This window comes from Pseudorca crassidens, chromosome X, assembly GCF_039906515.1.
Source record: "Pseudorca crassidens isolate mPseCra1 chromosome X, mPseCra1.hap1, whole genome shotgun sequence".
NCBI classification, from domain to species: Eukaryota; Metazoa; Chordata; class Mammalia; order Artiodactyla; family Delphinidae; genus Pseudorca; species Pseudorca crassidens.
The window spans coordinates 3,059,581-3,076,780 of record NC_090317.1 but is presented as its reverse complement, the minus strand read 5'-3'; the positions used below and the strand labels follow the sequence as shown (position 1 = coordinate 3,076,780).

Sequence of the window (17,200 nt, the reverse complement as noted above, 5' to 3'; positions counted from 1 at the left end):
CGGAGGCCTCCCAGCCCGGGGCCGCGAGCCCGGAGGAATTTGCCTGGAAGTTTTCCACCGCGGCAGAGCCTTCCGGAGCTCGCTTTGGGCTCGGTGCGGGGAACCCGGGCCTTGATTTCTCCAGCAGCCCCGCGGGGCGGGGCCGGGAAGGGGCGGGCGGGCCGAGGACACTGGCGGGAGAATGCGCGGAATGTGCCAGGCGCATCTACCTACCCCGGGACAGGGCAGAGGAAGGGGGCCGGCCGAGGGGAGGGGCGAGGGGCGAGGCTCGGGCGCAGGAGAAAACCTGTTTGTTCTCCTGCGGGCGGAGTCCAGTCCGCTCCTCCTCGCCGCCCTGCGCGCTCCACGCCGCGCCTCGCACCCCGCGTCCGCTGCCCGGCCCGGCCGGCGCTGCCCACCTGAGGGAGCCCGCGCCCCGCGCCCGCCCGACCCTCCGCCCGCCCCGCGAGCTGGGCACCTGTGCCAGGTAGGACTGTCGAGTCGCCGTTGGCGCGGCCGGCGGAGTCAGAGCGGGGAACCCGGCCAGTGTTGAGCCGGGTGACAGGGACAACTCAGGACCTCAGTTTCCCCATCCATAACCTTCACCCTCTCTAAGCATCCCTCCCGGGCTTCCGCCGGCTGAGGCAGGGTACTTAGTTTTCTGGTTTTCACTTTGAGCAAAGAGACTAAGGAGAGAGGCACCTAAGGCTGGCCTGGTCCCGGCGTCCTCACTCTTTCTGGAAGAGAGGGTTTGATGGTTAGTAAATGGCCTGGACCCAGGGTGCTGTCTCACATCAGCTAGTTCTCCCTGTGTCCATTTTGTAGATGAGAAAACTGAGACCCAGAGTCCAGCTCACCCTGGAGCCCAGAGCAAGAGGCTCACCGGTTGCTTGTGATGAGCATGTGCTGGGCACAGGGCAGTCCCTGAAGGGCCACTGGGAAGGTAGCTTCTCAGACAGAAGGCGCCGAATCAAGCGCCGCTGGGTGTTATCGACGGGATCTGCAGTGAGCAGGCTCTGTGGCTGGATTGTTTCATGGGGGCAGGGGAGCCAAGAGCCTTGTCCTCTTTGGAAAGGCAGAGTGATACCTCTGCCTTGGAAAGAGACTGAAAGCTCAGCTGCTCTGTCCACTCTGCTGCTTCTGAGCCGGGGGCACCCAGGCAGCAGCTCCACGGTCCAAGGGGGTAAGACACTAGGTCGCTTCCCACCGGGGGGCTGCTGGGGTCTCAGATGAGGTCGGTGGTGGTTGTGCCTGGGGTTTGGGACATCTGAGGCGCGATAGGAATTGTGTTCGCACTGAGCCGTTTGCACTTAGTCTTGACATCGTGGAAGGCCGCATCTCAGGACCACTCAGCGAACCCTGAGAGAGAGCCCCTCACAACCCACCTAGCGGTGGTTCAGGCCTCTGGCACCTAGACCCAGTCGTGCCTGGGCCTCATGGCCTTTTGGACTTCTGATCGTGGTACCTGGCTGGGGACAGGGGGCAGGGCCCCACGGGCCAATAGGCCTGGACAGTGGGGAGGGGCTCTGGGTTCCCACTCCCTCCTCACCAGGTCACTTAGAGCTGTGGTGGAAGGCGGCAGGGGGCGGCGGAGGAGTGTCCTACCTTCCCAGGGCCTCCACTACCTCACCCATAAAACCAGGGGCAACTCAGAGGCCCTGCTCAGCACTTAGAAGCAAGTGGCCGGGAGGTGGATGCACAGACCAGGAGCCAGCTTGCGGGTAGGCCTGGGTACTTGGCCTGTTCACCTCATCACCCCGGGCCACCCCAGGATGAGAAGGAGAGGATCCACCTCACCTGCCCTCCCCCCACTTTCCATCAATGCCCAGCCCCAGCCCGTGTGCCTTCCCGGCCTGGCCTTGAGAAGCCGGGGCCGGGCTGGGGGCTCTGTGCTCAAGTGTGGGGATCTGATGAGAGGCACCCAGCACAGGGCCAGGCACACAGTAGGCGCTCTGGATCTGTTCATCTCCACCCTCTGGACACGCACAAGTCAGCGACAGAGGAGGCATAAGCACGAGGGGCTGTGGGAGTCTGGGGTAGGGGAGGATCACCCGGAGCTAGGCAGCGGGGCGCTGGAGAGAAAGCAGGGGCAAGCCTTGCCCCAAGGAGACAGGCCGCTCAGTAAAGAAATTGTCCAACCTCCTTTCCTCGCCAACTCGAGTCCAGATTCCAGACGGAGTGCAGTGACCCCAGGAGCAGCCAGTGCTTCACCTCAGCCTCCTTCAGCCTGCCTTGCGTTTCTGCTTAGCGCCCCTGTGGCCTTCTAAGACCAAGCAGGACAGAGACTCTGGGCCCCCAGCAGCGGGCCTGGGACCTGGCTACATAGACATTGGCACCCGGTCCCCAAACTGCCCTCAGCTGCATGCCCAAAAAAGTTTCAGATCTGGCCCAGTGCACTCTGGGAGCCTGCCGTCTCCCATCCCCGCTCAGCCTCCACGGCTGACTGATCCCTTTGGTCTGGATCTTGCTTCAAGCCACAGCTCATAAGGTGCCAGCTCATGCGTAACACCAGCTTGCTTTCTGCTTGCTGAAAGCCAGGCCCCCTGGCATTGGACAGGACCGTGAGCAGCAACCCGGGTGTTCGGGCCCCTAAGGTTGGGGTCCATCAGGGCTTCTGCGTCCATTCCTGCTGCGCCCACAGAGAGCTGGCCGATGCCAGGACAAGAGCAGCCATGCAGGGACCCATGCGCCTGAAGTGACACTCAGGAGAGGCTGGCATCTTTGCTGCTGAGGGTTGTGAAGTGGCGACGGGAGATGGCTGGTCGTAGGGTGTGTGATGGGACACAGAGGCGCCTTTACAGCCTAGCGGTAAGAACGTGGCTCGGAGGTCAGACCGCGTTAAGACACCAGCTCGGCCACTGTCTAGTTGTGCAAACCTGAGTGCGTCACGAAAGCTCTGGAGGCCCCAGGTTGTCACCCGTATGCTGTCAGAGCTGTCCTCCTGCAGGAGCCGTGGTCGCCAGGAGTGGGGTTGAGGCCGGATTGGGAGGGTTGTGGCCTCCCCACCTGAGGAGAAACTGTTTTAAAATCCCTGCTAGTCTATGCCGACGATGCATATTGTGTCTACCCACAGTTCAGTGATTTGCTACAGAACACTTAATTCTTGGGTCATTTCTGGATGCCTACTAACATCTGGTTTGCTTTCTTTGACAATTTTCAATGTTTTTCTTTTTAACTTTTATCTTGGATTAATCAAAAGCTCACAGAAAAGTGGTAAAAATGGTACCAAGAACTCCCTTATCTGCATCCCCCAGTGTGAACATTTCTGATCGTTTTCTTCAGGAAGGGGGAAGTTGACGTGGGAGTACTTGTGTGACTGTCACCTTCCAGTGGTCATGGCAGGGTCAGGAGGTGGGCAGGGCTGGTGTCAGTTCATTTTTCCAAAGGGAAACTGAGGCACAGGGAGGAACTCAATACTCATTTGAGGATTAGGAACAGAGCCAGGCTACCTTAGCTCACAGATACGCATGTCCGTATTTGGCGCTGGGGCCCAGGGCGGACTGAGGGCTGAGGAGGACAGGGGTAGGGAAGCAGGAGGGGCAGGGCTGCGTGGAGAAGGGACTGGAAAATGAAAGGACGAGAGGCCCTGTGGGTGTCATTCTCAAAGTCTAATGGGGGTTGGGAGAACAGGAATTTGCAACTTAAGCCCACGTCCCCGGTGACCTGGATGCCAGAGGGACCCAGAGGCCACTTTCAGAAACACTGCCTAAGCTTTTCCTGTGGGGAGGGTGCTCACTTCCCATTTCAAGAGGGAGCCGGGCACTGGGGCTGCTGGTGGTGGCAGCCGAGGTGGCTGTGGGGCTGTGTGGCACACCCTGGGTCCAAGAGGAGGCCTGGCCTCCAGGGCCACCGGTGCGCAGGCCCCACGCTGCTGCTGTTGTCTCTGGCAGCCCCTGGCCCTGGCCACGTCTGTGGGCACACCTCGGGTGCTCGGTCCAGCAGCCTTGATCTGGTCCCCGTGATCACTGGCTCAGCTCGCCACTTTCTGATGACTAGGTCAGTTTCCCACGGAGCTTGATGGTGCAGAGAGCAGGCCCGAGGATTCCCAGCAGCAGAACGGGTATCCCTGGTGTAAATGCTTACCTCAGGCAGCGCCCGCTTTAAGACTGAAAGAAGCAAAACAAAACAAAACAAAAAACCAGGACTTGCCTTATCGCTTCTGCCCAGTGAGCTCCTACTCATTCTTTCATTCCTTCAGACGGCCCGAGCCAAGGGCACCTTCCTGGGAAACGCGGTGCCGCTCTAGGCTCCTGTCTGCCTGTCTGCCCAGCATGTAGCCTGGCTTCCACTTTCTCTAAAGGCTTATGGAATCAATGAATATGTGGCCTTGGGCAAACACTTTCTCCTCCCCGGGTCTCCATATTCTCACCCAGAAGTGCGGACAGTGATAAGAGGTCGGGGTGGAGCTCAGGGGACTCTGGGTCTGGGCTGGACAGGAAGGTGGGAAGGGAGAGGGCAGCGCCACTCGTGATCACCTGTGACTAGGACAGAAGGCATCAGCCTTGGCCAGTGTCAGTCAGGGGAAAATGGAAGGGACTTCCCTGTCACCAGGCCTGCTCTGGCAAAGGCTGAATGGGTGGCAGTAGAGAGGGTGCAGGGGTATTCCTGGGGTGGGAAGAGTTGTGTGGGGTGGAAGTGGGCTCCAATGACCCCTGGGTCCCTTTCAACCCCCTTGACTGTCTGTGTGCAGATGTGGATAGCATCTCTGCCCCACTGGGATGAGCTTAAGACCACCTTGGTTCCGGGCTGCAGAGACAACTGGGGTGTGTGGTGGGAGGGACAGAGCTGGCCCAGGCCCCACAAGACGGCTCCTGGGCTTTGTCTGGGCCCCTTCTCCTGGCACGGCAGGGGAGGTCGCGGCCCCGGGAATAGCTCATGTGCGTGGCTCCGGCAAAGGGTCCTGCGTGGGGTGAGGCCCATGCATGGGCCCTGCTGTCCCCAGCACGTCGGCCCCGCCCAGCCCCCTGGCCTCCACAGAGACATCTCAGAGGGTCCTGCCGGAAACCCTTGCTGGCCCTCGTATCTGGCCGGCTGAGCGCTAGCAAATGGGCACAGGAGTGGCGTGTGGCTGGGTGGCCGTGGCTCCTTTTGTCCTCTTGGGGCTCCAGCTCCCCACCGCCCGGAGGGAGCTGACCAGCCTCAGGTGTCTGCCTCCCAGGGCCCCTCTGGTGCTGACGCCGAGAAGTCTAGATTCTGGGGTGTTGGGGGTGGGATGAGGGGAGGTGAAATTCCAGACTTTCATTTACCTGTAAAGCACATTTACGAATACTCCCCCCCGGTCAATGCATTTTTTTTCCATATTACATTTTCCCTCTCTGGAACCCAAGTCTCCTCCAGCTCTTTTTTCCATGCGGTACGCCTCCTTCCTGCCACCCCTTGGCTTCCGGGCAGGAGGCCTGGGACTGGAGCATCACGGGCCGGCGAGATGCTCCACTCTGTCGCTCGCACAGGCCAGAGAGGCCAGCCAGGGCTCCCGGGAGCTGTGTGCTGTGCAGCCAGCTGAGGGGCTTGGACATAACCCAGCTGCTCAGCCATCGATCTGGAAGGCCTCTGAAGGGCCCCTTCCCCCTGGACCGCTGCTGAGCATCTCCGGATCCCAGGAACCCCTGGAGGAAAGCAGCCCGTCTGCTGGCTGTCCTCTTGCCGGCTGCTGCGACTGGGAACCAGGATGTCCTCATTCATGAGACGTGCTCTCAGGAGACTCCTCATAAAATGGGACGTTTGATCGTTCCAGCCCTTTTGGCCTGGGGAATCAGGTCAGCTGACCCAGTGCTGGCGTAAGTCAGCCTGGGTCCAGACTTTGACACCCAGCCAAGTGTGTGCCTTGAGAAAGGACTGGACGAGGACACCCAAACAGGGGTCCCCAGCCCCCTCATACGTCCTGCCTGGGGCCTCAGCGTCGCTCATCTGGGTCCAGGCCTTCCTTAGCCCAGCGCAACCTGGGCCCTCCCTACAGCGCTAGACCTTTGACCTCCGGGGATGTTGCAGAGGAAGGACAGGAGGCTGTGGCCCTGGTGATGAGCCGCACTGAAGCCTGTGCCTTACCCCCACGGCCAGGGGCAGGGGTCAGGGAGCGCTTTGAAGCTGGGGCTTCATCTTCAGCCAGAGGGGGTAAGTGACATGTCCGGTGACCTTTTCTGACAGAACAGGACTGGGACTCCGTGTCTCTTGCTCTTTCCTTTGCACCTGAGTTGGAAGAAACACCATGTGTGCCCCTCCTGTGAAGGGACAGATGATGGGCCTGGCCAGCTCATCTCTGAGCAGGCAGTGTCCCCACTGCCCCGTCAGCTTTTGTTTCTGCTGCCCCTTCAGGCTCAAGGGGCTGCCAGGCCAACTGTAGAGGGAAGCTCTCTAAGGACGGACAGGGTGGGTGAAGGCACCTGCTGCCCGTTGGGTAGAGCCAGGGCTCTCCAGCGGGTGGGCTTTGACTACCTTGGTGTCGCCCGTCCCCTGGTGATGCAGACTGCCCCAATTCTGGGACACCTCATTACCCTGAAGGACCGTGAGAGGGGCCTCTCACGGGCACTTACACACTAGGGGGACCCTTATGTTGAAGCTTCAAGGCATTTGCTTGAAACACACCCAAAGAGGGCCCAGGTGTCTCTTCTGGGAGGTAGCCACCGTCAGCGGGGCAAGTCTTCCGGTGGGTAGAGCTGTTGGACAGGTGAGGAGGGGCACGGCCTGGGAGGTCATGCACAGGTGTCCTCACTCCCTCCCTCCCAGCCCCTTCTCGCTGCCGGTGGCAGCCCCCAGGTTGAATCGGGCCAGGAGGGAGGCGTGGAGGGACTCTGGCCAGGCTGTTTGTCATAGAGGGCCAGAGGGGACAGGTGTGACAGCTGAGGTCCCCCTGGCAGGTTTTGTTTCTTCATGGTTTAGTCATGACACCCCATCCGGAGCCAAGGCCCCATGGAAGGAAGGAGTCTCCTTCCTCCCAGGCCAGCTGTCTTCTCTGAGACCCCCCAACAGCACCCAGCTGAAGGCATCAGAACTGGCTGGAACAAGCTGCTGGGAAACAAGGGACTTTTCGCCACTTCACCTCTTCCCTCCCGCCCCAGATAGGAGCGCTCTGTCTCTGCTGAAGTGACGGGGGAGGCCATATTCGGGGCCCTGCCGCTGTTAGCAGTCCCTGCCCCCGAGCCGCATAAAAATGCTCGCAGACAGAGCTTCACTGAAATACGGCCTAAAGTTGGCCCAGCAACCAGCCCCCGGGGGGCCCGAAGCCTCAATGACATCTTCCAGATGTCCTCGTCACATCTGTATTTGGTCACTGGCTTGGCTGCGTGGGTCACACTGTGACCACACCTAACGAGTCTGCCCGGAGCTGAGCCGTGGGCTCTGGTGCCAAGAGACAGAATCGCGTCTGATCCCTGCCAGCCAGAGATGGGGTCCCGCAGAAGGTCGATACATGTGAGGAAACACAGCCGGGCTTCCTGTCAGCTCCCTGGGTGCAGAGCGTCACAGCTCACCTCTGGGGAAGAAGCCCTGCCCCTCGCTCTTCTGCCAGTGGCGCACCCACACCTGCCTGTTCACAGTGGCCAGCGCCCAGCATACGCACCTGCAGACAAGCCCCAACAGCCGCGCCCTCTGGCTGCAGCTCCTGTGTGTGAAACGGTGTCCTGTGCTCCTGGAAAGCAGGACTAAAGGTGTTTTGTTCCTCTTCCGTCGCAGTTTACCTAGGAGGTCCCTGCCTGGCATCCAGCGCTGCCCCCCACTCATCTCACTGCCATCCAGGGTGGGGCAAGAGCAGTCACTCAGCCGCCATCTCCTTTCACACAAGGATCCTGGGCAGGGACCGGGGGGCGGGGCTGCCTGCGTTCTCAGGCCCGTCCTTGGTGTCCTTCCTGTTGTCCGGAAGAAGCCAGCCCGTCCCAGCTGTGCCGCGGGGAGCCGGGAAAGGTGTGGGGAGAGCAGCCCCAGGGGAACTTGAGGGCGCCTCTGGGAGATGCCTCCTGGGCTGAAGCTCGGGGCCATTTGTCAAGTTGGTAGCTGCGAGGGGAGACGCACAGAGGCCTGCTTGGGAAAGTGGATGTGCACGACATGGGGTGTCAGGCAGGCCGGCGATTCTAGAAAACTTTCTCTGAGTTAGTTTTCTCATTTTGGAGGCACAGCACGTCCTTGTGGGGTGACAGGGTGACCCCTCCTCGCTGTCTCTCTCTCCATCTCTGTCTCCTCACACATCAGCCAAGCTAGTCTGCCTGCATCAGCTCTGTTGGCCTCTGATGCCACCAGGCTCGCTGTGGCCGGGACCACAGGCTCCGTGCACGCCCCTCATCGGCTCCTTGCTTCTGTCTATCCAATCAGGGCTGGAAGCCCTTTCCCTGGGAGTTAGCACGGGAAGGGGTCCTGCCGAGTGAGGCTACATCTAGTGAGGATCCAGGGCTGTGCCATGAGGGATAGCTGTGGTAGAAGGTGGCACATAAGCCACCCGTTCCTTTGGTGGCCCAGGCCGGGCCCTTGGGCAAGGCGACGTGAGAGTTCCTAAAGAGTCAGAAGACTTCTCCCTCTCAAGGTAGAAGTGGGGCCATCGTCCTGAAACGGCGCACAGAGTGGCTGCCCTGACTAGACCGGTGCTCACATGGGCCGTTTGGGAGGTTAGGACACCCACCAGCATCCAGACACCAAGCCATGGCATGGGGCAGAACTGGCACCAAATTCCAGCGAGTGGCACATGCTCTGGCTTGGAGGCGTCCTGCCAAGAGGAGAGCCGGCGAGTAGGTTCACGGGCTTGGCGGCTCCGCACCACTTCACAGATGGGGCTCAGAGAGTGGGACAACATTGCAGCCCTGTGAGGCCCCTTAGGGACGAGGAACAGAGCCGTGAGCCTGCTGGGCGGGGCTTGCTGTCAGGCTGGGGGGCCCTTCCTGATGAGGCCTCGTGCGCCAGGAGGGCTTAGGACGGTTTGGGAGAAGCCCAAGTGTCCAGACGAAGAGGAAGACTGGAAGGCCTGGGCAGCTGGGAGGACTCCTGCCCCACTTTATTATTTTTTTTTTTGCGGTACGCGGGCCTCTCACTGCTGTGGCCTCTCCCGTTGCGGAGCACAGGCTCCGGACGCGCAGGCTCAGCGGCCATGGCTCACGGGCCCAGCTGCTCCGCGGCATGTGGGATCTTCCCAGACCGGGGCATGAACCCGCGTCCCCTGCATCAGCAGGCGGACCCTCAACCACTGCGCCACCAGGGAAGCCCTCCTGCCCCACTTTTGAAGGCAGCTGGAGATGGAACATTCCAGTGATGTAGCGTCCATCTTGCCTCTTTCTCCACCTTCTGCGTGGGGTGAGTGGGGAGGTGCAGAACAGTTTCTCTCTTCCCATGTCTTCTTGAATTTTGCATCCTGCGTCTCAGGTGCAAGCCCTGGGCATAAGAGACCTTGGCACGTTGGACGTGGAGAGGGTAGAGTCTGGGGCTGCAGGGCAAGGGCTGCCCAGCTCAGAGAGGATGCTGGAGTCAGGAGCTCGGAGTTGGTAGTGAGGCTGAGAGTCCAGGCAGGCACCGTGTGCATGGCTGGCCTGAGTCCAAGAGTCTCCTCCCTGCCGCAGGTGTGAGCCAGCTGCTGGGGCCATGTGCCGTGCTTTGCAGGAATCATACTGGTGGTGAGCTGCCTGGACCCCAGGATTTTGCTCCAAGGAGCACTCCGTGATGTCGTGTGTGGGGTCAGCAGGGCTACTGTGCAGCCACAGCTGGGGCCCAGATTCTAGCTGGGCCCACCACCCTCTGAAAGTGTTGGAAGTGTGGCCTGGGGCCACTTGCCCAACCTCCCCGATCCCAGTTTGCTCACAGTGAAGCAGGACGATGGTATGCTTGCTGCTGGCGGGTTGCCCTGATGCCTGGACTAGATGCTGGGACCCCACATCCCAAGGCCCCATGGACGGGCAGGACCAAGGCTCCAGTCAGCCAGGCTGGAGGGGGTGGTGTGGGTCCTCGATGCTTGGTCAGTTCTCCCCAAGTGAGGGAGGGAGCAGAGAGCCTCTGCACGTGCAAAGTGCCTTCATTCTCTGCTACTGTGTCTCTTGTGTTTTTGAGCCTGCTCCCAAGGGTGCTTCTGCAAACTATTTTTGTGTATGTCCTTTCAGTTGTTTCTTTTCCTGGGCATTTTTATGTAACTGTATTTTTAAGGAAATGGAAGCATCCCAGTAGTGGGATTGCCGGGTCGTGTGGTAGTTCTATCTGTAGAATATCGCATATATCAATATCATTTGTGATGGGCACATATCATCTGCTTGAACAGTAGATCATAATATGTTTAAATACAACTATTGGGAATTTAGATTATTGCCAAATTTTCACCATCATATTCTACACTGGAATGACACCCTCCTGTATACTGTGTTGTACTTATGCACTTGAATCCTTAGGAGAGGTTACTGTGAGGGGAACTGTTGGATCAATGGGCTTGCCCTCTCCAAAGCTTTTGACACACGCGGAGACCTGTCCTCCAAAAAGATGCCCTGACTGACCTGCCCGCCAGCAGTGTTTGAGAGCCGCCCAGAAAATGCCCTCCTGAGTGGTCCACCCCCCATCCTCCAAAGCTGCTCGTGTCTGCAGTGAGGGTTTTCTGGTTGCCCGTGGTTTGGGCGGCTACTTTGCCCTGCTTTCTGAGAAGGGTCAGAGGAGGGGAGTGGATGGTGGGTCTGAGAGGAGACCTGGCTCAAAGGAGCGGTGGCGCTATCGAATAAGTTAGGAGCACGGCCCCCGCCAGCCTCCAGCCCAGCGGCATAAGCAAAGGCGCGGGGATTGACTGGCAGGGCCACGTTCCAGGGATGCTGAGGCATGTGGTCCGCTTGGAGCGCACTGTTGACATTGAGGTGTGAGAAGTGGCTGGGTCAGAGGACTGGGGAGTTTGCCCCCAGTCTTGGAGACAGTGGGGGACCAGCAGGAGGGATCAGGGGCCGATGAGTGCTGCCAGAAGGAGGCACAGATGGAAACCAGTGGACCAAGGAGGAAGGCAGAAGTCACTGCAGCCTGAACCAGCGCTGTTGTGGGGAGGGAAGGCAGGCAGTGAGGTGGAGGGAGAAGCCAGCTGTCCAGCCGGGACATAGGTTCAAATGTCATGTGTGCGTCCGTCTGGCTGGGACTCATCACCTTAAAGTCTCCTTGTCCTGAAGCGCTGCGTTCTTCTTCAGTCCCATGAGGACACTCTACTTCCTGACTCAGATTTCTTGTTCCATGAAAAAAGACACTTGACTTCTGAGATGAGGCGTCGGTCCTGGTCTTTGTCTGGTGAGGTGGGACAGGAAGCTGTAAAGCCAGCCCTTGCTGTGGGCTCTCGGGCGCGTCCCTGCCCCTTTGGCTTGGGAGTCCCCAGTGGCCCCTCTGCCTCTGTCATTCTGCATGTTCATGCATCTGCCCTGATTTTGGAAGTAAGTGGCTTATTTGCTTCTGATTTGACAGAAAATTTCTAGGCAACGTGGCCAACAGGCTTGTTGAGGGGAAACTGATGAGCTAAGGTCCAGAGGAGGTGAGGGACTCCCCCAAGGCCACGCGGTCAGTCAGCAGCCCCAGGAGACGGAGGGGCCGAGATCTCAGGCGGCCCAGTGGGGCCACTCCAGGGGCTGCTGGGATGGGGCAGCTGGGCAGCGTGGTCCGACGGTCACCTATGGAGTGAGCTCTGCTCAACAGAACTCTGACGTGGCAGCCTTGGTGCAGGGCTAGGCACGCGGGGCTCCCGTTCGCAGTGATGAGGTGCCGTTCCTGGCACTCAGAGGGCTCGGGCCTGCTGGGCTGCTCGTTCGGTGCAGTTTATGGGAAATCCAGCTCTTGCTGACGGGGCAAATTTGGTTTCCTCTTGGCCCTCTGCCCTGCCCGTTTTAGTATGCCCGTGACCTCCGTGAAAACATTCCCGGGACTCTGCCAGCTGGCAGCATGGCCCGGCTGCTCAGGGCCTGGCCCTGGAGGGGCCCAGAGGGCGGCAGGCCCCTAAGAGGGAGGTCGCTGTGCCTTAGGACTGTGTGGGCAGAGCCAGGGCCCCTGCTTCCTCTCACGCCCACTCGCTTAAGCCTCCAGCCCCTCTCCTGAGGCCCAAGGGTCACTGCCTTGACTAAACCCGTGCTGGGCCAGTCCCACTCTGGAGAGCCGACTTCCTCACCCCAGCGCCTCCTGGAGCTGGAAGGTGTCGGGGACCATGACGGCCCCCCCTTCACGGGCCACAGAAGGGCAGCGCCTGGCTCAAGGGCAGAGAGGAGACAATGGGGGAGGGCAGGGCGAAAAGACAGAGAGAGGAAGGGAAAGCAGAGCACAGGACGTTCCCTTCTTCCCCAACATGACCTCGTGCCCGAGGGTCACTAGGAGTTGGCAGTGGGGCCCCAGGCTTTCCCCACCGGAGATGGACCCAACCCCCGAACCACACGGGGTTGACACCTCCAGGCTGTGCTTGTGCTGATTAAGGACCCGCGAGGGTCTCTCCCAACAAGGATAGGTTGAGAGTCACGGCGATCTTTGCTGTCCTGGGGAGTGTTGGGCAGTTGCAAGAACAGTGGTGCCTTCTGTCCTCCCAGCAGTCCTGAAGGGTAGACACTGGGTCAGGCTGGAGAGGTTAGATGACCCGTTCAAGGTCTGTCAGATGACGACTAAGGAGTGAGAGAGACGGTCCCCCAAAGCGACCGTCCCCCAGCCTGTACCCTTCCTTCCCCCATCCCTCCTCCTGGGTCTACCAGTGTCGGCCGCTGCTTCCACCCCTCCCCTACACTCGCTGGGCGGGAGTCTGGCCATCAGAGGTCTCTAAGAGAGTTGGTGGTCTGCCTGTCTCAGCCATCTCTTCAACAGAGAGCCCCTGGCAGGCCATGCCATGCTTCCCAGTGTGCAGCCCAGCGGCGGCCTCTGGCCAGACTCCACCCAAAGGACAGTCTGCGTGGTCTCAATTTGCCAAGGACCGTACGGTGACCCATGAGCCATTATAAATGCATGAAGTGACAAGCCATGTGCTTGCCTTTGCCCCCAGGAGCCCTGTTGAATCCACCGAGAAGGGACGTTCAGAGCAAACACCATGAGTATCTCAGCTCTCGGAGGAGGCAGCAAAGGTGAGGCCTGGGTGCCCTCTTGTCCGGGGCTTGGTACGTGGCTGCCTCCTTCCAGGCCTGCCCTGCAGGGCCACAGCACTGCCTGGGCAGCCGAGTGACAGCAACGTATTGGGAGGGCTGGAAAGGAGGCCTCGGGGTCCTGGGGCTGGGCTCCACTTCTGATGCTGGCTGGCCTTGCCGCCACCAGGGAAGCCTCTCCCACCAGGCGAGGAGGAACGCAATAATGTCCTCAAGCAGATGAAGGTTCGGACCACGCTGAAGGGGGACAAGAGCTGGATCACCAAGCAGGATGAATCGGAGAGCCACACCCTGTAAGTCCAGGAGGGCAGGAGGGCCGGCAGCGACAGGCTGGGCGTGGGGTGGCACTCCATGGGCCACACTCAGTCTAAGTCACAGGGTGAGAAAGGCGCGGCTGCCAGGGCGTGCGTGGACACACACGCCTCCGCAGTGTGGACGCAGGCCAGGGAAGGAGAAGGTGAGACGGGAACGGTGGGCCAAGTTCCTGGGGTACATGTAGTGGCCGCCCTCTTTTGTGTCCCCTCTTTCCTCAGCGAGCTGCCCTCGGGCCGGAGTCGTGCCATATCTTTTTCTTCAGCTGGGGAGGTCCCGAAGGCCAGGTAAGAAGTGGTGCCCAGGTGGCCGGTGGGTGGGCCCTGCGCTGCAGCCTTTGGCGGACGCTGAGTCATTTGAACTCCACAGGAAGGATGGCTTTTCCACTCTGCTCCTTCCTGGGAAAAGGAGTGCAGGAGTCACTGGGTCCAGGTCCATGGCTTCAGCTGTCAACTGGGATCAAAATTGTCACTGAGCATAATAATAAAGTCTTAGCTCCAAAATGCGAAGTTCTGCCAGAGCGTATGGGATTATAAAAGCAAATGCGCATTCTGCATAATACACATTATCAGGCACAGGGCCTCTCACCGCTGTGGCCTCTCCCGTTGCGGAGCACAGGCTCCGGGCGCGCAGGCTCAGCGGCCATGGCTCACGGGCCCAGCCGCTCCGCGGCATGTGGGATCTTCCCGGACCGGGGCACGAACCCGTGTCCCCCGCATCGGCAGGCAGACCCCCCAACCACTGCGCCACCAGGGAAGCCCAGGCACATTTTTAAAAAGGCAATACCCACAGGTCTGGACAACTTCAGTTTTATGCAAATTCTGCAAGCTCTAAGACGTGCTTACTTGTCACTTTTTTGTTGTATCAGCACAGCGTCCCAAGTGCCAGGGGAGACTCACACACTTGCCCCAACTGTCTCCCAAGTTCAAGATGACATATCTTGACAGCTGGCCGAGGGGAACCAACTCTTCTCTCTGTTTCAAGGACTTTTGCATAATGGCATCCAGGGAGGCTCTGAAGGGTGGGCACATCCTGCCCGTATGGGGAGGAACTACTCCTGAGAAGTGCGGGGTTAGGGTTAGGGGGACCCCTCAATTCAGGCTTGATCCTTGCTTCAAAGAGCCAGCAGTTAGCAGTTGAGTGCAGGGCCAGTGCCTTCCTGGGGTGGTGGTACAGGCAGTGGCAGCAGCTGGAAGGCAGGCGTCCAAGTTCACTGCTAGCCACAGGGGCTCCCTCCGGCAACTATGCGCTTGCCCGTAATCTCTCAATGACTCAGCACCTGTTACCTGCCAGGTCCTGTGTTGGGCACAGAGTACACAACCCTCTCCTCAGGGAACTGACATCCTCACCAGGAACACGGGCACGTCCTGAGTAGAGAGATGAGCGTGAAAGAGAGAATTGCGGACTGTGATAGCGGCAGTTGGCCAGAGCCTGAGCACAGTTCAAAGATAATCCATTCGTTGGAGAGTATGTTTACTTTGGGGGTGCAGTTCTCAGCCTGGGCTTTGGTTTGGGAGTATATTTGGAAAACACGTGGGATGAGTGACCTTTCTTTCTCGGGTTCCACTCCAAGCGTTCCTGTAACTTGGTCACCTCCAGGAGGCCATGCCCTGTTAAGGACAGGGTCCATGGGGATGGAGAACACTGGGGCTCTGCCCTCCCAGCTGCTCCAGCCCCAAGCTCCCCTATTCCTGGACAGAAGAGCCATCTGCCTCTGATCCCAGAACTCACAGCCCTGCTTCCCCAGCACTACCAGCTCTTGCCTGCCCACACCCCTCATCCGAGTCCTCTGAGCCCCCGCCCAGGCGGAAGGTGCCCAGCACATGGAGGCTAATGTTTTCCAGGCACTGACCAAGCCCTGGCCGTGCCTTCCGGTCCCAAACTTCCATCAAGACTTGTGACGTGGGCATCGCACGGGCTGGGGGAGGGGGGCTCAAGCGGAGCGGGAAGGAAAGGGCGGCTGGCTCCTGCCTGGCTCTGCCCCTTGGGCCCTCATGAGTCTTCCTGGAGGGGGCTGGGCAGAGTAGGGGGTCAGATCAGGTTGGGGGCTCTGCCTGACGTCGCCTCAGCCCCGGACCTCTGAGCACAGAGCCTCCAGCCTGAGCTGGGTCAGCTCTGAGAGGGGAGGGGAGGAGGGCTGTCAGAACAGGGAGAAACCGGACTTTGGAGGGGACACCTCTGTATAAATGCCCTTCCTGGGCACGTGCTGTGAGCCAGGGCCCCGAAGAATCGGCCTGGGGTACCTTTCTTGGGGGGCATGAGGGAGACAGGCAGAGCAGGACAGGTAGCCCAGCTAGGGGTGCAGGCGTGGCTGGATTTCTTGGGAAGCAGCTGGCCACTGTCGCTCCCCTCGTTCTGCCTGCACTGGGACACCCAGCAGCCAACCCACTTTGCCGTCACTGGGCAGCCTGGCTTCACACCATCCCTTCTTCTCCCTTGGCAGGCCGCCGAGCGCGAGGGCTCCCACTGGCTATATCATCCGGTAGGTGACCACAGGACCCTGCCCACCTCCCCATGCCCGCCCGCACTGCCCCCAGCTTCTCCAGGGGGGCTCACGGTGCTGCTTCTCCCGGGCTCTCTTTCAGGGGAGTGTTCACCAAGCCTGTAGACAGCTCGTCTCAGCCCCAGCAGCACTTACCCAAGGCCAACGGAGCTCCAAAACGGTGTGTTCACAGGGTGCTGGCCAGTTGGCCCGTGAGAGGTGTGAGGGCCCAGGCCACGCTCAGGCCAGAGAGAGTCCTCTGCCTGTCACTGAGGGGGTGGGGGGGTGGGTGGCAGGTGTCTTCCTGTGTAAGGCAAGGCCCTGGACCACTACCAGTGCCCTTGTCCTTGAGACAAGGTCACTGAGACAGAGGCACCGGGAGGAGGCTGGGTGGGAGCCCTGACTCGCTGATACCTGCACTGAGCTGTGTGCTTTAGGCCACCTTCTTCCCGACGGGCTGAGCTGGCACCGGGCTGAACCTGGGCTTCATCAGAAAAGCAGGACCAAGGTGGCTGAGGGGTCTGTGGCAAGAGGGCTGCTCTGCACAGCTGTTCTGGGTATCTGGCAGGGCTGAGAGCAGAGAGGAAAGGGCGCCAGCACCCCCTGTCCACCTGCCACATGCCCGCTGGGCCACGTAGGCAAATCTGGAAGCAAGAGGGCCCTGCGGGTGGACTCACAGAAATTCCTTGCCTCTGCAGCGCTGCCGGGCCTCCCCGCCCCTCCTCCTCTGGCTACAGGATGACCACAGAGGATTACAAGAAGCTGTGAGTATGCAAGCACAGACTCAGCTTGGTTCCCTCCTCCAAGGACGAGCCCGAACCCTGGGCCCGCTGAGGGCAGCTGGCTGCTTGCCTCTGGGCACAGCCAGGTCTGAGCACAGCCCAGGAGCGCAAGTCCTGTCGGCCTGACATCCCTGCCAGCTGCCACTGTGGCCTGGAACCCACCAGAGGTTGACAAGCTCCAGAAAATTGGACAGTGTGCACATTGTACTTCTGATCTGAAGCAAAGCAGGGGCTGTAGGAAGCTTGTAGAAGGAGCTAGTGGGTCTGGAGAAAGTGTCATGGGTCATGGCCCTAGCTGTTTCCTGGGCTGGGCCGAACTGGGCGGGCACCTGGTGAGCCCAAGCATTCTGCTGGCCCTGGCAGCCAGTCACCTATGGGCACTTGGTGCCTAACTCTGGCCTGCTTCTTGGATATAAATCTTTGGGATTCCCTCTGGAGCTCCCCTTGTGGCCCCCGTCCAAGCCCCTCTCCTGTGTGCCCAGGGCCCGCATTCCCAGGGCCCCACGTCTTTATACTGTTTGTCCCTTGTCACCATCATCCAGTGACACAGAGCAGCTAGGGAATCTTTCTGGAGAACAGATGAGGCTTGAACTGGGTCCTGGGGTACAGCAAGGGTT

At 60.0% G+C, this 17,200-nt stretch overlaps 1 protein-coding gene across 10 annotated transcripts in view; it reads left to right on the top strand.

The window, feature by feature from the left end:
• Nucleotides 1-325: 325 nt before the first annotated feature.
• ZNF185 (zinc finger protein 185 with LIM domain) overlaps nt 326-17,200 on the top strand; it is a 72,200-nt gene continuing 55,325 nt past the window's right edge. For all 10 annotated transcript variants that reach the window (XR_010940068.1, XM_067723951.1, XM_067723959.1 and 7 more), the window contains exons 1-7: nt 326-466; nt 12,911-12,989; nt 13,177-13,300; nt 13,541-13,606; nt 15,763-15,801; nt 15,905-15,982; nt 16,500-16,565. Coding sequence is in view for 9 of the 10 variants with exons in the window: in XM_067723951.1 (XP_067580052.1) it covers nt 12,956-12,989; nt 13,177-13,300; nt 13,541-13,606; nt 15,763-15,801; nt 15,905-15,982; nt 16,500-16,565 (407 nt within the window). In the remaining variant the exon portion in view is untranslated. The remainder of the gene's footprint in view (nt 467-12,910; nt 12,990-13,176; nt 13,301-13,540; nt 13,607-15,762; nt 15,802-15,904; nt 15,983-16,499; nt 16,566-17,200) is intronic.